Source organism: Balaenoptera ricei, chromosome 16 (assembly GCF_028023285.1).
Source record: "Balaenoptera ricei isolate mBalRic1 chromosome 16, mBalRic1.hap2, whole genome shotgun sequence".
In the NCBI taxonomy this organism is placed as follows: Eukaryota; Metazoa; Chordata; class Mammalia; order Artiodactyla; family Balaenopteridae; genus Balaenoptera; species Balaenoptera ricei.
Window position 1 is genome coordinate 116,563,620 of NC_082654.1, and position 21,833 is coordinate 116,585,452.

At 38.7% G+C, this 21,833-nt stretch overlaps 1 protein-coding gene across 3 annotated transcripts in view; it reads left to right on the forward strand.

Moving 5' to 3' along the window:
* The window catches only part of BICC1 (BicC family RNA binding protein 1), a 300,346-nt gene that overhangs the window by 241,604 nt on the left and 36,909 nt on the right, over positions 1–21,833 (forward strand). For all 3 annotated transcript variants that reach the window (XM_059900587.1, XM_059900588.1, XM_059900586.1), the window contains exons 4-12: positions 9,723–9,802; positions 11,554–11,712; positions 12,995–13,048; positions 13,494–13,688; positions 13,917–14,168; positions 16,249–16,380; positions 18,778–18,964; positions 20,807–20,968; positions 21,569–21,765. In XM_059900587.1, coding sequence (XP_059756570.1) covers positions 9,723–9,802; positions 11,554–11,712; positions 12,995–13,048; positions 13,494–13,688; positions 13,917–14,168; positions 16,249–16,380; positions 18,778–18,964; positions 20,807–20,968; positions 21,569–21,765 — 1,418 coding nt within the window. The remainder of the gene's footprint in view (positions 1–9,722; positions 9,803–11,553; positions 11,713–12,994; positions 13,049–13,493; positions 13,689–13,916; positions 14,169–16,248; positions 16,381–18,777; positions 18,965–20,806; positions 20,969–21,568; positions 21,766–21,833) is intronic.

Sequence of the window (21,833 nt, forward strand, 5' to 3'; positions counted from 1 at the left end):
AGAAAAGTTTGAAGCATAAGATGAAATAAAAATTACCGGTGACCCTGTTACTTAGAAGTAATCACTATCAATTTGGTTGTTTTCCTTTTTATTCCACTGAATATATGTATATCTTTAAAAATGAAATCATGGTATTATGAGTCTTTGTTAATATTTCTGTTGCAGGAAGGGGGGGACCCCTTCCAGGGCCCAAGAGTGGGCTCTTGTCTAACACTTGCAAATGAATGGTCCGAGGAGACACAGGTGCTGACAAAGCAAGAGACTTGATTGGGAAGGGGCGCCCGGGTGGAGAGCAGGAGGGTAAGGGAAACCAGGAGGACTGTTCTGTCATGTGGTTCGCAGTCTCGGGTTTTATGGTGATGGGATTGGTTTCCAGGTTGTCTCTGGCCAATCATTCTGACTCAGGGTCCCTCCTGGTGGTGCACACATCACTCAGCCAAGATGGATTGCAGTGAGAAGGATTCTGGGAGGTTGGTAGGACATATGGACTGGAGTCTCCTATCTCCTTTTGACCTTTCCTGAATTCTTCCAGTTGGTGGTAGCTTGTTAGTTCCACGTTCCTTACCAGTTCATCCTGTTTAAGATAACTCATGCAAGTGGTTACTGTGGTGCCTGGCCAGGGTGGGTGGTTTCAATCAGCGTTTCCCCTAGCATTTCCAAATTGCTCTCCAGGCATTTTGCATCAATTTTTATTTCCATCAAGAATATGTTAGTTTGTCTAACTCAATCCTTATTAGACTTATAATTTCAAAAATCTTTCCCAATGTTATAAATAAAATATGATTTAGTAAGGTTGAATTTTATTCATGTTTATACATTTATTGGCCATTTTTCTATTAAATTATTTATCCATGTCTTTTGCCCATTTTCCTGTGGGACAGTTAGTGTTTTCTTTGTTTGTTTATTCCCCCTTGCTCTAGAGGACCTCTTTGTATGGTAACAAATTAAGAAGATCAAATTTCTTGTTAGAAAAAATAGGGCAGATTGGTCACCCTTATTAGGTGATGTTTATTTTCTGTGATTTTTGGTGAGAAGGCCCTACATTCTTGCTCTCAAAAGGCAAGCCAGTTTTAAAATACTGAACTTTCAACTTTTTCATTAATTAAGATATTTAAGCAGGAGTATTACCTTTGGATAAATGTTTAATGAATTCTGATTTAGAAATTGTTGGGCCTCAAGGTAAGTTTAGATATTTTTATTAAGAATAATAAAGGACCATTTTAAAGTTATTTGATAATTGAAATTATATTTCCCCCTGGAAGATATAAATCTCTTAGGACTGAGAGATTAAGACCCTTGGTTCCTACTTACTTGAGAAACAGTTACCAAAAAAGTATGAGAAAAACAAGCACCATTCAGAATGATCCTGAGTTGGAGACAGGGGTATGACTGTTGTTTCAATGTGTGTACATAAATAACTATCAACAATCAGCTGTTCAGCTAGTCTGTAGAAAGTGGGAAGAAGAAGGGATTGGTAGATAGGCATTTTCCAGATAATTTTCTTTCAAGCTTATTTACCAAATATTAGGTACTTTCAGTTTTTGTGAGAATTACTTTCTCGAGATCATGAACAAGATTGAAACAGTCTTTAACCCCCAGAGTTGTATGAACCCTTAATTAACTGCTCTTCAGTGCATTCTGTAAAACTTCCTCACTAGATCTTACAACACAGATGAGAAAGGTGGCGAATTTTAATGCCACCCTCAAGCTGGTAAGTTATTTTTAGGACTGAACTCCTAAGAGTTTTGCTGTTTCTTATGTAAACCCTTAATTGTGCCTCAAATATCTTCATAAGGCAGTTTCTGTTTTTTAAATTTATCCTCTCAGTAGGCCAGAAGTAAAACAAAGAGACCATGTATGTGGTGTGACAGGGTCACATCTCCGTTTACGGGACTTCCCTCGTGTACTGTGTGTGAACTCCTCAATGCATGGTTACTTTTCTGTGACTGCAGCTAGCAGCTATGCGTTAAGACTGCACGAATGGTCCCAGCTGTTGTAAGATGGAACAGTCTGCCCTGGCCACAGATTACAGAGTTTTGGGTTTTAGACCACAGACAATACCGCTGGGACCTGCCATGTACACTGTGAACATCAGTATTCCTTGGAGAAAGAATGAAGATTAGTCACTTCTGGCTCTGAGAAATTCTTGCATAACTTGCTTTTATCTCAGTGCAGTTTCCTGGGGATGCTTTATCCTGGCACAAGCCTCCGTCCCCACTTCAATGCTCCCTCTTCTATCAAATGGACCACTGAGTATCGGACTGGAACTCGAGTTGCACTCCAGAGGGCCGGTATTCAGTCCAGCTCTCTTTTACATGCCCCTTCCTCATCCCGGGTCCTTGCATTATTGCTTTTGTCATGCCCTGCGGCTTGGGCTTTGTTCCTGCTGTCACAAGAGTTGTCCATACAAATGTGAATGTTCTCTCTCGGAGTAACCTAGAACTGCTCATGCTTGCTGTAGACCTGTTATGTACCAACACTTCAGACGATTCCAGATCTCTTCCTGGCACTTAGTTTCCTTTCCTCTCTCTTCTCAGAATTCTCTTACTTCCTTCTGAAGTATAGAGCTCGGATGCCAAAGGCTTCAGGAAACTAATTGAGTTAGGCTTTGTGTTTTTAACTTTCTTTTTTACCCTCCATATTCCAAAGCGAGATCTCTCTTGTGCTTTGGATTTTTTCTCCCTCGCTCTACCTGAACAGCAACTCTGCAGTTACGCGTGAGGTTCAGGTTACACTGCGTAAGATAAGGGGGTTGATAAAACAAGGTCAGTAACCCTTTCCCAGTTCTCAACACTCCTCAAATACATCTGTCCTTGATTTTCTCATCTCTTATGCTTCGAGCTTGCTTTATACTTTGTTTGCATTTCGTTGTTTTTCTCTGAGATTATTTCTGCGTTTTTACTGAGCTCCTAAAACTCTGTTTCTGATTAAATTAATAGCTTTGATAAAGCACATAGAAATCTTAACAGAAGAGAAAGAGGTGCCTGGTATACTTCCTTCCTCTCTTATGCCTTATTTCCTCCTAAAGTTGAAACATCAGTAGAGAACAATTATAACAGCATTATTGTTGTATTTTGAATTCTTTTATTGCTGCTTTTGTTGGAAATGCTGGTATTTCATCAGCAAAAGCTCTTGTATATCTTCTAGCTAGCTTTGGATTTTCTCAAGCTGATAGCTCTGTCCTACCAACTTGATAAAGAGTCCATATGGTCCATCTTGGTATGTGAACACATCCTTTCCTTATGTTCAGCAAGAACTTGCTTCAAGTGCTCATTACCACAGTGGTGAGGGCACTTCATTCCAATCATTGCCGAATAGTTGAACTGAAAAGTGTCTTGAGGAACTTGCCATACGTTCTTGTCTTTTGATTTGCTTGTGTCATTCATGCCACTGTAAAGTCAAGAATACCCTTTCTCTGTTGAGTATTGTTTCATTCTTCCAAATGGAATTTTGATAGGAAGTTATCTACGGGCATCATGGTATATAAACTGATGGTGGGTACCAGTGGAAATATTTTTTTCTTGTGAAAACTAGGTTTTTTTAATTTAAAATACATTAGCTTTTTCATGTCTCACTGCCCATCCCTCTTCTCTTCTAGTTGAGTAGTAAAGAGATTATTTTTTTGTTTTAAAATAAGGTAAATAAGGTTGAGCGTATGCCATATCCTAAAGCAGCATAGTTGGTTTAGGGAATGCCTACAACAGGTGAATTTGTTCCTCTTGATCCCAGTTATAATATTTGAATGTTATGGCTGTTCACCGACATTTTGCCTTAAGTACTTAGAGCTTGGGCTTTTCCACCCCCTGTCCAAATATACTCCTTGATCTTTTATTTTTATTCTAACTCAGTTTATTGGAATTCTTGTTGTCAAAGGAGCATTCCTTGAAATAATCTGGAGTCTGTATTACTGGCTACAAAATAAGCTTAAAGTGCAATTGATTTCCTGTTACTCTGTTTCGTTCTTTTAAAGTCATTTACAGTCAGGTTTAATGAGTCAGTTCAGGTTTTCCCTATCTCTTGATACAACATATATCTTTACTTCAAAAAAAGTGATACTGGTATGTTATTTGACCCGTATCACATTTTTGTCTAAAAAGGAAAGTCTATTTCTCAAGAAGTTAGAGGGAAACTATTTAATTTCACAGAAAAATGAGGGCTGTGGCCAGTTGACTGTAAGTTTAGTTCACTTTCGCCGATCAGCAAAGCGACTTTCCAGCCTAAAGGAAAAGTGATCAAAATAGCAGACGTATTGGATGGTGTCTGACTTTGAATGGTGACATGGCTCAGTAGGGTTTGAGGTAGAATCGCATCTCCCTCTGGGGTCGTCACTGCCTTTGTTTTATGGCTACAAGCAGCTTCTGCAGGAGGTGGCGGTGGGGTGAGCACTGAATTTCACCTGCTTTGATACACAATTCCACATTCCTAGGGTGTCCCGAACAAAAGGAAAGCCTGAGCTGCCATCTGTGAAGCTCATCTCCCTCCACGTAGAAGCAGGTTGCAATTTCAGACACATTTGTGTTGCTCCCTGCATCTTCAGCTTCTTGGAAACATTTTAGACGGTGGTGTCTTTGGTGTGAGCCACTTCATGAGATACCAAAAAAATTGGAAAATACACCTGTTTATGAGGTTAGTTTTAGTTAAGAACCCGATAGTACTCCTGCTTTACACCAAAGAAATTCAGATTTATAAGACAGTGTAAAAATGATCTGACCAAACTCCCTCTTTTTTTTTTTGGAAGAAGGTATACTCCAGAGATTCAGTGATCTTTCCAAGGTAACAAAGCTTGTTTATGCTGAATCGGGATTCACAACTTAGTATCATGACAGTAGAATCCGCGTATTCTCCCCACAACATGAAGGTAATCTGTAGCCTAGGTAGAAGGTACTGAAACTTAATCCCTTCTCTGTGGTATCTGCTCTCTTTCCCTAGCGTCTCCCTATGTGATCCGAGTCAGCCAGTGCCCTTGAGATGTGTGGGGATTTTTCTGAGACGATGTATATTGGCTGTTCGACAGAATTCCTACTCTAGAGCCAAAGTCTTCCTTCCATAAAACATTTGGCCATACTACTTTGGAACTACTTGCCGGCGGAGGATATAGTCCCAGTGGTTGGAGGGAATTACAGAGGAAGTTGAAATTCTCTGCCTGTCAACACTGACCACTCCTAACAGTGTTGACAGACCTGGCCCCAGCCAGTGTCCTTGGTTAGACAGGTTTAAAGGCTAAGACTCTTTAGGAAGAACATGAAATAAAAGTGAAAAGAGTTCCAAGCCAGGAGAAAGTGAATTCTGTCCAGTGGTCTCTTCTTATGGATTTAAGGCCAGTTTGACACTTTTGTTTACATGCATAAATGTACCAAAAGCCATCCTGATTTTAGGCCGTGATATGGAACTTTTCCCCATAAACAAAAAAAGCAATTTTAATATGATGTCTTTTATTTTGGGGTGTTGAGGGTGGGAGGAGTGAGTTTAGTCAAACAAGGGATTTTCTATTATTTTCTCTCTCCAAGAGAACATGCTGAGAATGAAAGCATTGCTTTGAATTTTTCTGAGGCAGGAAAGTAGTTACAAATGGATCATTGGTGAAACATTGATGGCTTAAATTCATCACGTGTCAGTAGTATCTTACTTTCTGTAGCATAATAAATACAATGAAATGCCTAACATGAGTATTCTCTATAGATTTTTGCTGTGGGATAGGAATGAAACGGAAAGGATGTTTAATCTTGAGGAGAGAAGGCAAAGACAATAAAATATTCACTAATGCTTCCAGGAATGGGAATGTTTCCAAGGATAGAAAACCAGAAGAGGAGAAACCAGAGTTTGAAGAGATAATCTTTTAAAACCATAATTTAAGCTCGTATAAACATCCCAACTCTTTGAAATATTTATCTTTCTGAAAATACGGTTTTTAGCATGTTCTTATGAAAACATTTGTTGCTTTACCACGTCCTTATGAATTTCCATATGGAGTCATGAAAAAACCTCTTTGCGCCCAAAGGTTTAGCTCTTTTGCAGGGTACACATATAAAATACCCATATCATGCCCATGTCCGTACAGCTTCATATTACTTATTGAAGGTTGGATCACTGTCTGGTCTTCATAGGATGACACCAGAGAGATAAGAGCAGATTGATGGGACAGGAATCTAAAAACCCAAAATCTGGATGAATATCTGACAGTTCTCTGTATTTTTATAGAGGTACTGAAATCAGAATATTTGAAATTAAAACTATTGGGAATATTTTGGGAAGTGCAGGACATAACGGTCACCTTGGTTGTGAGGTTTAGACTCTTTCCACAGATTTGGATCTCCTCTCTCTGTATTTTGCCATCTCCAAAAATAGGGGCACCATCAATCTATTCCACAACAGTTTACTGAGTATCTACTACTTATTTTGAACTGTGGAAGTTACAAAACCAGTTAAGACAATTCCTGTATTCAGAGAGCTTGAGGGTTGATTCAACAGCAATCAATATTATTTTTAGAGCAATGTCTTAAAACTTTCATGCCCAAATCAGAGTTGTCCTTCAAAGCAATTAGTTTTGTGGAGGAGGAGACTGCATACTTAGTTCCTGTTTCTCCACCATCTTCCAACAGTTCTTTTCCTGGTTTTTATGTTTGTTAATATAGTTCATACTTTGATTTTTCATCTCTCCATCAAGTATTTCCAGAATGGGTCTGAATGAAACCTTAGTCCCTTGTGGTGCTACATGGACAAGCTTGAAGGGTAAACTGTAGCACTTACTGAAAGCAGAGAATAGTATTTCAGGATTTGAGATGAGTGCATTAAGTTCAACCTGGAAGAGCCCACTCACATCCTGTAGATACCTTTTAAGCAAGAGCAAAGAGGGAATGAAAACTCCAATACTACAGGCTACTTCAGCAATCTAAACCGGAATTTTGTCATCTTTTGCTCTGTACTTACGAGACTTGATTATTTAAAGCACCATTTTCCAAGTGAGTGCTGATTTGGGTCCTGGAGACAGTTTGATGCTGTTGGTGGCTAGCTACTGTGTCTCTCTTTTGTGTCCATTGATAGTTTATATTTTTGGCCACTAGATGGTGCTGTTTCACTTTGAAATAAAATGTATACATATATATTTTAATTGAGTCTTTTGCTTTTTATTTTGTTTATTGTTCCTTTGATGCAGAGATGGTGGAAAATCAAATTCCTTCTTAAATTGGATCTGAGGTTTCCTGTCCCTCTACAGATGCATAGGAATTTTAATGTGATTATCCAGCCTGTAAAGTAATAGGTTTTCAGATTATCTTACCACTCAATACATAGTGTTAATTTATTTTGTGAGAAAATACATTCTTTTCTTATAGAAGCATTTTATGTTATATACACTTGGCTGATACATAAGAGATTCCAATTACATGTTTTATGTGGCTTGATCTGCTGTGTCCTATTCTTGATTTAGGAATCACTTGGGAAAACAACAAAATGCTGATTGCCGGGTCCTGGAGACCCAGGAACCTACATTTTAGTAAGTGCTACAAGCGAGTCTGATGAGCAGACATGTGGGTCTGGATTAGAGCAGCACCGAGCTCTAATCCCCCACTGCAGCAGTGAGCATTTCTAGTAGACATTAATGTCAGAGCCTACAGTAATTCAAACCAAAGTTCAAGAGAGTTGAGACCAAACTTTTGAATGTAGACAGCTCTTTATGTAAATATTGCCTCTAGGAGCCATAATGGATATAATAAGAATTATTAAAGAGAATGTTTGGTTACTTAAGTTTGCTAAAGTTGGCGAGAGTCTTGCACAGAAAAGGCGGTCCCTGTTAGGACGCCTGAAGGAGCAAGCGGACACCACATCACGCAGCGGTAGCGCGAGGCTCTCCCAGCTTGCAGTGGTTGGACAGCCGTTTTGCCCTACGTTTATTTAGCCCCTCGCCTTGTAGTACCTGATACTTAAATACTTTAGAAAGTTTTAACCAGCATTAAGGTCTTTGATCTTCACAACATCCCTTTGACAGGGCGACTGTCAGAGGAGGGATTAAAGAACAGACTAAGGAAAAGCGCCTGAGCCAGAAGCAGCCCCCAGGAGACACAGTCTGGGGAGAGGGCGGGGGCCGGACCCCAATCAGGCCCTGCTGCTGGGAGGCCTCCCTGGGGGGCCAGACGTTCCCGAGCTCTGAGGCTCCACGCGCACTCTTGTTGACTAGGATTGCTCCATCCTACCCTAAGAACGGGGGGCTTTAGAAAATGGTTTCCTCCCTCTTCCCATCCTTCATTCCTTTCTCTGTCTCTCTCCCTCCCTCTCTCTTTCAGTCACACCTTATGAGTCATGGCCTTGATGACTGTGAGGTGGAGATGGGTAGGTTAAATCACAATATGAGGATGTACGTGTAGTTCGATAAAATCTACCCCAGGTCAGTTTACTTTCTTATCCTAGTTTGTCCTGGTTTAGAAGGACTCAGGCAGAACTGCTTGCTAATTGTGAAAGTTGCTCAGCAAACACTGGCTGACAACGTCGTTGACCTGAGTCTATGAAGTGTGCTCAGCAGAGAAGGCAGCATGTTGTAAGCAGTCAGTAAGCTTGGCGTTATTAACGATGGTGGTGATGATGATTGATGATGCATTCTCTGTTATTCAGCTTTATCACTAAAGCTAATCGCATAGAATGTTCAGCTTACCCCCCAGGATGGTCTTGGTCTCTGTCAGGCTGACCCGTGGGGTAATAAAACACTCAGATTGTTGGGGAGACTTGAAAACTTGATTCAAGAGAGAACCCAAGAGGCGCGTCCCCACACAGGCGTTGGCTCTGATGTCTCCTACTCCTGGAAGATCAGAGCTTGGCCAGCTGCCTCCCGCCCTTTAAGCCTTCCTTTCTCAGTGCGGCCTGACGCCCCTGCCCCGTCCACAGCTGGTCTTCTCCATCCTTCGTCTTGTTCTCCTTTTTGTCATAATATTTACCTTCTAATATACTAGGTCATTTGTTTATTTGATTGATTTTTGCCTCCCTGCACAGTGGACAAGGGTCTTTTTTTGTCACTCACATATCCCCCAGTCCCTGGAATAGTGCCTGGTACATAGTAGAGGTTCAGAAAATATTTGCTGAATGAATGAATGCTTTCCTGTGCAACATTCCCTGGCACTAATAAGCAATAGACATAGCAGATATTTAGTCAGGTAGTACTAATTCTGAATAAATATTAAATATTCCTGAATGAAGATTAAGTTTTTTTTTTCTATTAACCTTGACTGGTAAGAATATCTTCTAAATTATCACATGGTTTAAAGTATGAATCCAGAGTTGGAAGACACTGGATTACAATAAACAAGCCCTGAATGGTTTTTTGGGGCAAGTTACTAAACTGCTCTGTGCCTTAGTTTCCTCTGTAAACAACCTCACAAAACTGGGGTGTAGATTAAATGAGTCCATGCATTTCAAGCCTTAGAACAGGACCTGGAATGTAGCAAGAGATGAATTAATAAACTGAATTTATAGACTCTTTACTTGTTTAAAAAATAATTATATGATATTTTGCAATTAAATTTAAATAGGTTAGCCAGTGTTCAGAAGGGAAAAAAGCATCGATAAATGCACAATTTGGGTATTTTCCATATTCCTGTTTTTATTACAGTGACAACACACCTGGAATGAATCAAATATTAAATTTATTATGTAATCTCTTTTCTTATAGTGTAACAACAGTTTTGAAACAGAGCCTGGGAGTTTCATAAGAGCCCTTTGTTTTTGATTTCTTATAGATCCCCATATTAAGGTTTCTGGAAAGAAAGAAGATGTTAAGGAAGCCAAGGAAATGATCATGTCTGTCTTAGACACAAAAGTAAGTGAATGTTAAGGACACTCAGATGTCAGAACCTTGTCTCTGCAAGGGCTACTTCATGCTGTTGTGAAAGAACCATTTGGAGAAGAAAAACCAGGAGAAAGTAATGGTGGGTTTTGAAATAAGCACGTGTGATTCTACAGTGGATTAAAGTTCTGTTTAAAATTTGAATAGGTTCTCTCATGCTGGGTAATTGAATAATATTCTCTCCCCCCTCCATATATATATATTAAAAAATATTGACCTGGATTAGTATAGGGCAAGTAATAAAGATTGCAAGAATTAGCATATTTGCCTTTATGATGTCAGTAGAAAACCAGAATAATCTTCTGTATAGCTCTGTGTGTGTGATGGCATGAAATTTGACAATTTCTCTTGTACATTCTGTCTCTCTACAAGTATATGTAGAGAGAGACAATAGAGAAATTAAAATATGTAAAAATGTATACTCGTTTGTGAGAATTTATTTTAATAAACACGTCAAAATCACTTACTATATGCCAGGCACTTAGCTACACCCTTTACAAATATTAATTGGTTTAACCCTCATAACTATCAGCACAGAGATATTAGGGAATTTGCACAGGATTCAGTAGCTGAAAAGTGGGGAGGTGGGATTCAAATCCAGGCCGTCTGGCTCTTAACCACTATGTTTTGCCACCTGGTATTTCACTGAAATGGCTTCTGATCTCTTCCTCTTTATTTCCTTTCCCGTTCCTTTTTGTTGCTGTTTTTTTAATTTTTAAGAAATATTCACCTGATAATTATTAAATATTTTAGGATATCCAAAAAAGGATATCTTTTTTTCTCTTTTTAGAGGTTTAACTAAAAGAAGAACTAAGTTTAAAAACCAAAGTATTTAATGGATATAAGTTTAAAATTTAAGAATTCAGAAAATGTAAACCTATTGATATTTTTAACATCTTGTTGTATTTGACTTTTTAATTTTACTTTGTAGGGACTGAAGAATTTCAGTATCAATTTTATAAATGAGAAAACATTTCATGTCAGTCTTTATAATTTTACAGCACTACATTTTCCCAAATTAAATACATGGATTCCAGTCTGACTGTAATTATTCATTATGTTTTAGAATTTTACATTTTGCTTTAATGTAACTAACAAATCTTACACTCCATATTGATTTACTTAAGCCATTTTACTGCTAAGGATGTATACTTTGTGGTATCTTCCTCACTCTTATTTCTACCGGCAAGAATAATTTATCTACTTTGTAAAATTTGACATACAGTGATAGAGAAGTTGTGAAAATGTTTGTAAATATTTTTTTGTTCCGTTTTGAATTTTATTGTTAGTTCCTGTTTTCTATCATTGTTCAACGTTTCTACTAACATACATATATTCACTCTTGTAATTGTTTTCATCTGTTTTTAGTTATTTGAATTCTGTTTCATGAATAATATCTATTAAAGGAAAAACAAGTAATTTTTTTGTAATTATACCTAATTTTACTTAAATACTACTGTCCCAAAAATTATCTTGGTAAAAAGTATATCTTTCTATTTTTTCTGACAAATTTGTCTTTAAATGAAAATTTCTTTTTTATTAGCCAAGGAGAAATAGATAGAAATTGAAAAATTTATAGATTAAGATGATCTTATTAAGAAATCTGTAAGATTTTCCACTGGGTCACTTTTTGTTAATCCTATTCCTTTGGGGGAAAAGTGTTTTTAAAGAGTTGTTCCTTCCTTTTTTCATGCATCAAGAAATAATACATTATTTCCATGTAGAGCAATCGGGTCACCTTGAAGATGGATGTTTCACATACAGAACATTCTCATGTAATCGGCAAAGGTGGCAACAATATTAAGAAGGTGATGGAAGAAACAGGATGCCACATCCACTTTCCAGATTCCAACAGGAATAATCAAGCAGAAAAAAGCAACCAGGTGCTTTGTCTTTTCACATGAACTTTTATGGGACAAATTAAAGCTTGAATTTTCTGTATGCATAACTTTTTTGGGAGATGAGAGCAAAAGCGTAATCATGAAGTTGGCATTTAGTATGGATTGTATGTCCCTCTCCAAGGAGACTGCAGGTGCTCTTCTTTTTTGAGGAGATGAGTTGTAGATGGGCCATAAATCCTTGATCTCTAAACAGTTTGTAGAAGAGAGGGAAGGATATCATGGCAACATAAAACAAAGTCCCTATGAAAGGCTCGGAAGGCATGTGAGTTAGGAAAGGACCTGAAAGCTTGCCTAGTCCAAGCACCTATCGATAGCTGGGATTCTGTCTGCAGCATCGCACAAGTGGTCCTCCAGGCTACACCGGATCACCTTCTGAGAGGCAGTGTATGAGTGTCTGACTTCCTCATATTGACTGAATTATGGCTCTGTTTTATACACATTTTTTTCTACTTCTTGGGTTTGGAAACAAATGGAACTCACCTGTCTACATGAAAACACTGTCAGTGCTTGAAGAACAGATGGTGTTCTTTGTGTTATTTGGAAGTTTTCTCTCCTCTAATCACAATATAGAAACTATGTTGGCCACAAAGATGAATACAATACGGTTTTTTCTCTGTGGGGACTAATGGTGACAGTGGGACACATACATAAAGAACCAGATAGGAAGCCATGGTAAAAAGCAAGAGCAGTAATCAAAATATTTGACAGCTGATACGGCATGAGCGTGGCCCATGAGAGAGCACTGTCCTGGAGCCCCACCCGCTTGCCCTAACGCCAAGAGTAATTCTTTAGTTGATGGATCGTAGGAAAGCCCAGGAGATCCCAGGAGAGGGCTGTTGGAGCAGCAGTTTTTTGCCAACTAGCATGAAAGTAGTTCATTACTTTGAGAACTTAGTGCGGCACTATCATTGCACATTGATATCCATCTCATATTCAGGGAGTTTTTATAAAAAGGGAGAAAGTGCAGTGAACACGAGAAATTGTGAAGAGGGCAGGATGGGCTCACAGGGGCTGGGAGGTTTTAGGTAAGTCCAGGAGGTGACGTTGATCAGTTGACACACATCACCAGAGCTTGTTAAAATCCAGACTCTGATTAAGTAGCTCTGGGTTGGTGCCTGAGGTCCCTCATCTTTAACAAACTCCCAGCTAGGCGATGCTGTTTTATCCCGGATGACACTTTGCGTAGTGAGGGTGTAGATAACTGGGAAAGCAGATGTGGGTTCAAGTACAATAACTCTAACTCTGTGTTTTCGTACTTTTGCAGGTATCTATAGCAGGACAACCGGCAGGAGTAGAATCGGCCCGAGTTAGAATTCGGGTAACTATTTATTACCTTCAGTTCTGTAAATCAGTGTCAGCGATGTCTGCATTATAAGGCAATAAAAATACCATAATTTATCAATTTATAACCAAGTCATATGTTCAACATGTAGGAAATAGTGACAGGAATATTGTATGAATGTATTGGAGGTGTTTCTTAGAGACGTTCTGGATTTTATCTGGCTCGATTTCTCTGGTGATTTTGAAATGATCAAAAAGGCGCCTGAGGAAAAATGCCACAGGCAGCTTAAGTTACAAACTCTCAGGTTTCACAAAAGGCTCCTTTCATTTAAAAAACTTTATATCGTCTACCCAAGCTTGTGGCTGTAATAAAAGCATTATGTTTTAAAATTCCATCTTCAGAAAAGAATGAATGAACTACACACATCTCTAAATGTACAATGACTTAACTATCTGCCCGGGGTTCTGTAATTTCATTTTAGGAGCTGCTTCCTTTGGTGCTGATGTTTGAGCTGCCGATTGCTGGAATTCTTCAACCAGTGCCCGATCCTAATTCCCCCTCTATTCAGCACATATCACAAACGTACAACATTTCAGTGTCATTTAAACAGCGGTCCCGAATGTATGGTGCTACTGTGATAGTACGAGGGTCTCAGAATAACACAAGTGCTGTGAAGGTAAGTGGTTCAGGTAATTCCGAACATTGTAGGTGTACACATCATGCAAGTTTTATTTTTAAAGGATTTTAAAACTAATTTGTTTTCCAGAATTTGTTCTCATAGTACGTTCTGGGTTCTTAGAATGTGTTGAGTTTTTCCATAGCTGGCAGAAGTACAGTAGAATCTTTCCCTTCAACGTGGACGGTTACTGTACAGGCCTACTTCCTTCCCACCCTTTCCTCCCAGGAAGGAACTGCCATGCTATTGGAGCATCTCGCCGGGAGCTTGGCGTCCGCTATCCCCGTGAGCACGCAACTAGATATCGCAGCTCAGCATCATCTCTTTATGATGGGTCGAAATGGAAGCAACATCAAACATATTATGCAGAGAACGGGTGCTCAGATCCACTTTCCCGATCCCAGTAATCCACAAAAGAAATCCACCGTCTACCTCCAGGGCACCATTGAGTCTGTCTGTCTTGCAAGGCAATATCTCATGGTAGGTTTACTGAAGTTAAGGGTACGATTTTTTTTTTTTTTTTTTACCTCTTTGGGTACAGTGTTTGTTGCTGCCCATAATGTACCAATGTGGTATTTATGGAAGCACTTTGAAATCCTGGTCAAATAAGCAACTTACTTGGTAAAAGGAAATAAAAGAATGAGGTACATGGTGCCTCACAGACTTAATTTCATTAGATAGGTGAGTAATTTCCTTTTAGTATTTTTTTTAACTTACACTAAGCAACAGAAGAGGTGACATTGAAATAACTGGCTGTATTTTGTGGAAGGTGGTTATTTTTATTTGACGTGTAGTATTAGTTTGCGTTTGCCAAAAAAGTCTTCTGTTTAAACAGAAAAGTTAAAAATTAACACATTGAAAATTTTACCCTCAAAGATGTAAATTTTGGTAGCATGAAACATTTGAACATTTCATAAATCTCTGATACAATTTTTAAAATGCTGTTTAAGCCATGAATTTGAGTGTCATGCATTGAAGAAAAATAACAGTTATATAATTTACTACTGCTTCCAGTTTATAATTTTCAATATTTCTATCCTTCCTATATTCATTTAAAAACCCAGTGTGTAGGTTGATGTGTAGTAACAAAACGGACTGACATACTGTGGACTCACAAGTATTCTTATTAAAAACACCATCATATTCTCCTGTTAGGGCTAGACCTTTAGTGACATTTCAATCCATAAGCTTCAGGTGTGACATTTGCTATTATTAACTTGCAGAATCTGTTCATGAGAAACTTTCAGAAGATCCAGATTTGTATTGTTGATTCCATTCCTCTGACAGAGGAGAACTTGTTATAATCATTAAGGATTATGATATATAATTTTAAGAAATTAATTTTTAATTTTCTTAAAAGCCAGGCTTACTTAGGCTACTTATAATATATGGCTAGTTAGAGAGCATATTTGTATTCAAAGATTATTATGATTACTCTTCATATTTTCTTTTTTGTGCTTTTCAAGTTCTTTAGATATTATTTTGAGTTAGTAAACTTTTCAAGCGATCAGCACAGTTATGAATTCATATTCATACTTTGATCACACCTGCCAAAAATACAGGTGTGCAGTGAGACATATTATTATTATTAAACAATACTGAAAGACGTGAAGGAGAGATAAATTAAATGGCTTTAACTTACATTTTAAATACCATCACCATTTTTTTATAGCAATGTCCTTACAAACATCACTTATCCAGATGAGAAACGGAACATGGTGATTTCATTTTAATGCTAGTATGTTTGATGGTACCTTCTTCTGATACTTATGTACAAATCCATCAATCTGTACCTCGTAAAAATGTATGGGATCTGGTTCCTATACTAAGTAGATTAGGGGCCAGGAAGACAGCATCAGAGAAAAAAAGTGCTAAACTCTGCCATGCTAAAGAGTGAGATAGTGAAAAGAAGGGGTGATAGTAGCATTTTACTCCAGGAAGGAGGTAAGGTTTGAGCTGTGTCAGAAGAGACGTAGGAATTGGGTTGGCAAAGAAGCCTTTTGATGAGTTAAGAGACCAATGTCAGAACCTGTTTAAAAGATAGTCAAGAGGCTGGTCTAGCCTGGAGGAAGGGGCAGAGGTGTACACATAAACCTGTGATTGCACCAGCAAAGCCGAGCTGAAATGTGGAGATTTTTAAAGGCTGATACATGTTTAGAGTTCATTCAGGAGACAATAAAAAGCCTCCGCTGTAGGTCTTTGAGCCAGGGCACAAGATTAGTATCCTTGATGTGGTTGAGAATGTAGTTTCTGGCGTCACTAACAAAACTGAAGTCAGAGAATGGGGGAATTTTCCAAGGTGGAGAGTAGATAAAGAATTCAGGGCCAAAAACAAACATAAGACACATGTTTTTGTCATCCAACAAATAGTTTCTACCCCTCAACATTATTTACACACCAGCCTTCTAAGCTGTGTGAAGGTATATAATTTAGCTTTAATACTTTGGTTTTTACTCTTTAAATCTATAAAAGATTGTATTATCTGTAGGCATGTTAAATTATTGGATGTTTAAATGAGTAACTTTTTACCTCTCACCCTCTCCACTGTGACATTTCCTAGGGTTGTCTTCCTCTTGTGCTAATGTTTGATATGAAGGAAGAAATGGAAGTTGATCCACAGTTCATTGCTCAGCTGATGGAGCAGCTCGACGTCTTCGTCAGTATTAAACCGAAGCCAAAACAGCCGAGCAAGGTTGGTTCAGAGTCTGGGCCCGAAGAGAGCCGTGTATCACCTCACGTTCTGTCTAGTGTTATTTTCGTATAAATGTGTATTTGCATATGCGTGGAACTAAATATTCTGTATAATATACATCGTTATGTATTATATTTAGTTATTTTATATAAATGTAAATTTGTAACAGCATTCATTATTGATCTTTTTTTTTAATATATGTATTGGTTTTTGGAGTCCATTTGTGACCATTATTTTAATTACATATATGGGAAGGAAAGAGAAAACATTTTCTTATTAATTTGCAATCTGGTAACTTTAAACATTACTAACTTGCCGGAGAGTTGGTAAGGCTAAACGTTGTGTTATGTGCCTATGTGTATGTGTACATATCCAAGGCAATTAAATAAATACTTAGTTTACTTACTAATTGTGAGCCACTGTGCTAGCCCTGGAGATGTAAAGAATAGGCGCCATTGTCTGTCATATATACTTTAAATAATGAAGTATCCCCAGTTCAGCCTTCTTGGAACTTCTCCTCTAAGATGCTGCAAAGTTTAATGCGATAATTCTGGTGTTCTAAGTGCTAGTGAGAGTGTGAGGAAAGAGGAGTGTTCCTACATTAAAGCATGTAAGTTGACACAGACACTTTGAAAAGCAACTTGTGATCATCTGCTCACACTGGTAACACGGATACCCTACCCTCAGCGATGCTACTTCTACTTATACATGCTGAAGAAACCTTTGAATCAGCAGCCAAAGGACAAGAATGGTGTTGAATACGAAAAGCAAGTTGTGGACTTCCCTGGGGGCGCAGGGGTTAAGAATCCACCTGCCAGTGCAGGAGACACGGGTTTGAGCCCTGGTCCGGGAAGATCCCACATGCCGTGGAGCAGCTAAGCCCGTGCACCACAACTATTGAGCCTGCATACTAGAGCCCACGAGCCACAACTACTGAAGCCCACGCACCTAGAGCCCATGCTCCACAACAAGAGAAGCCACCGCAATGAGAAGCCCGCGCACCACAACGAAGAGTAGCCCCTGCTCGCTGCAACTAGAGAAAGCCCGTGCGCAGCAACAAAGACCCAACGCAGCCAAAAATTAAAAAAAAAAAAAAAAATTAGCAAGTTGCATAATAACATGTACTAAATGATAACATTTATGTATATTTTAAATTATAGTAGGTAAAACACCAAACAGTTGTGCCTTCCATTTTTAAAATTTCTAAACTGAATTTTATCATATATGCATTTATGCATGTGATATGTGTATAACATGTATTACTATATACAATTTTGTCCCTATGTAAATAATGTGGTATTTAGTGTCCAACATAAGAAAAAGAATCATGCCTTCTTCAAAAGAAAACTTTAAAGGAAAAGATAGGATTGATTCTAAAAGAACTTGATATATTGAGCTTAAAGTTAGAGAATAGAACATTAATTTTATGTATTGTGAAGCTTTGTACTTTACTAATTTGAGTTGACTAGAGTCACTGTACGTACCAGAACGAAAAGATACAGTCAGAAAAGACTTTGCATGTAAAGATGGACAGGCACAGGAAGGTTTCTGGAGTTCAGCAAGAAGTGAGCAGAGGTCAGGGGAAAAGAGATTTTAAGTGAGAACTCTGAAACCTTGCGGCATCCCAGGGCCGTTGAATTATGCCTCACAGGCCCCGAGGCTGACTGCTGCTTTAACTGCTGTCTCAGCCACACGTTTTCTGTATTGTCCACTGGAGGCTTTCCCCCTTGGGTTCACATTTCCAATTTTCTAGATGAGTCCATTGAAGAAAAAAAGAAGATGTATGGTTTGGAAATTTATTTTACTATAAGCTTTGCCACAGATATGTCATCAATGAGGAAGAGTGGTACCTCAAGGTCCATTAGTTAACTAGTAGACTGTAAATGTCAAATGTAAGTGACTATTATTATGCAGTCTGTATATGGTGACATGTTTGATTTGTTTTGTAAAGATGAGGTAAAGGGGGGAAAGCTTTAATGTAAAGACAAGAGGATATAAACGAGAATGGGCTGTAGAGACAGAAGGACCCAAGTTCCAATCCTCTAGCTGCTCCTCCACAGCTGGGCTGTGACCTTGGGTAAGGCTCCTGTCCTCACTGAACATGAACAATAATTCCACCCCATGAGGTTTTGCAGGAATTAGAATATATGTGCAGCTTCCATCACAGTGCCTGGGACACAGGACACACCCAATAAATGGTAACTAACATTTTATGGTTTTACCAAAAGGAGTAACCTTAGGAAATACGTGGTTAGAATTTGCAGTTGATTTTAAAGCATCATTCATCCATTCCCTGAGTGGAATTCTTATTACCATATTCATTTCTCACCCCCCTCCCCAATTCATTGTCGACTACTTGCATGTCACTTTTTTCTTTCCCATTATGTGTTTTCATAGTCTGTGATTGTGAAAAGTGTTGAGCGAAATGCGTTAAATATGTATGAAGCAAGGAAATGTCTCCTCGGACTTGAAAGCAGTGGGGTTACCATAGCAACCAGTCCATCCCCAGCATCGTGCCCTGCCGGCCTGGCATGTCCCAGCCTGGATATCTTAGCTTCCGCAGGCCTCGGACTCACGGGACTAGGTATAAAATTTATTATTATAGCCCTTCTCAGCCACTGGGGGATTGCTTATCCAGTTTCCTTTCTTTCTACTGTTTGGGGCTACATTTTAAAGGCTGTTTTTTTCCTCTTCAGGCCCTACGATCAGGTGAAAAGCAACAAAACTCGAATCAATACATCTTGATTTTTTTGTTAGACTCTTATGGATTTCTGTTTCCCACATTCTTTTTATTTTGGCATAAATAATCAAGGTCTGGCTGTTGTATTTTCGGGGGCTGTGTTTGTTCTTCTAAATTAAGAATGCCACTGAGAGTGAAGTGAGCCGGCTGACTGTAATTGATGTGTTCGCTCTCTCTTGCATTTGCAATATTACCATTAGTCCCTAGAGATAAAGATTATCCAGTTTGCTTTTCAAAAAGTAATTGCAGACCTGCATGAGGGGTGGGGAGGGGGGAGGTGAAAGGAAGCAGAACCCTCAGTCCCAGTGGTTAGGCCTGCCTTGCCCAAACACAAAGGAGATCTGGCCTGCGGCCACCACGGGAAACAAACCGACCTGCATTTATGTCTCAGGTGAAGAAGAGAAGGATGAAAGAACAACATCATCGTGGTGCTTTAGTTCTTTAAGAAAGCAGGGTGAGCCACTTAGTAGGCATGGTGTGATATGTATTGCCTCATTTACGGATTCCCATCTTGTAGGATGAAGTTCATTGCTATATTACAGTTATTCTAGGTTCATTACTTTTTTGCACATTTTTCAGTAGCTATTATATAAAAAGCTAATGCAATAACCCTCGCAGATCATTCTACCAAGTTCAGTGTTGAGACAGAAAAAGATACTCTCAGCAGTCTTTAAAATTTTTAATAGCTTTTCTTGCTTTTTAAAAATGTAATATGGTTATAATATGATTAAGATTCCAAGTATCCCTGCCCAGACACCATTACAAGTAAAGACAGATTTTCCCCCTTGGCCCCTAATCTCCCAAAGTTGTCCCTTCCACTGGAGATTCTGAACAGAGTTGTAATAACACAGCAATGCATGTGAGTCAGGAAATGCCAATCAGGCAACTTAGCAGGAACTGAGTTCTTCCTGTACTAGAGAGAAAAAAAGTGAGCAAAGATCAGAGTGATTTAATTTTAAAATGTTTTCATGGCTTATCTCTAGCCTCTAATACTTAATGCTTTAAGTATTCCTGGGAACTTATTTATACAAACTCACATTTCACTTTAGAACATATTTGAAATGCCCGAAGGGAAATTTCATTACTAAATCAAACATTAAATCCTTAAAACAAGCAAAAAGCCGAAAAACAATTCTTTTTTCTGAGAAAAGTCTTCATACGCATTGAGATGGACCCAAAGATGTCATGTATGGACAGTCATACGTGGTATGAAAACTGTTCCAGGTGGGCCAGCCTCTGCAAATGGACCAAAGGGAGATATTCTGTTGCAGGAAAACGTCCCCCAAGTCACTGCTAATTGTAAGTGGTTTAAAAAGAGTTTGTTTGGAAGCAGATGACAAGTGAATTATGCAGAGAAATACAAAATGGGTCTCCACGTGAGCACAATTTTGTTCATCCTGGCTAGCTGAAGTGATTATGAAGCAAGTGACTGGTATCCGGGCCCCTGACTGCTGTCCTGGTCTGGGCACATCTGTCTTCCATTTCTGTTTGTGGGCAAGTGGGGTCCTGTGTTGGAGTTGTATCATGCAATATTTCATGTGAATATTTGAAAGAAGGTAATCTGTCACTCTTATATCTGGAAAATATCAGATTATATGAATGTGCATTCCAAATGGCAATATTGAGGCCATCTGTATTTCTAAATCTTGAGTTTATGTGTATTGACTTCACTTTCATTCATTACAGGTCTTTTGGGACCCACTGCCTTATCTCTCAATACTTCGACAACCCCGAACTCACTTTTGAATGCTCTCAATAGCTCAGTCAGTCCTTTGCAAAGTCCGAGTTCTGGTACCCCTAGCCCCACACTGTGGGCACCTCCACTCGCTAGTACTTCAAGTGCCACAGGTCAGTATTATTTAAGTACAATCAAAGGTGTGTATTCTTAGGAATTAATCAGTTTTTTAGTAAAATTTACTAGTGGTTCTGTTTCCGTAGGGAAGAACTATGGTTCAAAGAATACTGCAGCCAAACAAATTCTCCAGAGTGTAAATCAACTAAAATGAAGCATAATAGAGCAGGGAGATTTTCATAAAAGTAATATGTAATCTTCAAACATGACAAGCAGATCAGGAAAAAGAACATGGTGTGCAGGGAGCAGTGGCAAAAGCACGCGTGGGTCACTGACCTGGTAATTAGGAAATGCACGTTCTGGTTTGACAAGTTTGCTTGGTAGTCATACGCACATGCTAAATCTAGCTAGTTTCCTCATTTGTACAGTGAAGAGCTTGGACTAAATACTCTCTAAAATGTTGTTCCATTTTAATACTTCTTCTATGTTTTTATAGTCATGTGTTAAACCTGTTAACAGAGAGGTATCAAAATTGAATTCTCAGTTTGCAGCAACAAAAATGACTTTTTTTGTTGTTACTGAAAATAATAAAATAATGCTTCTTGATTCTGAGTTTATTCCTGTCTAATGTCTGTCTTCATGAAATGCTGTTGTAGGTTTTTCTGCTATACCACACCTTATGATTCCATCTACTGCCCAAGCCACATTAACCAATATTTTGTTGTCTGGAGTGCCCACCTATGGGCACACAGCTCCATCTCCCCCTCCTGGCTTGACTCCTGTTGATGTCCATATCAACAGTATGCAGACAGAAAGCAAAAAAATCTCTGCTTCATTAAATGGACACACACAGGTAATGCCCTTCAGCAAGAATCATGTGATCTATGCTGTTTGTAAGAGATAAGCCACTGGTAACGCATT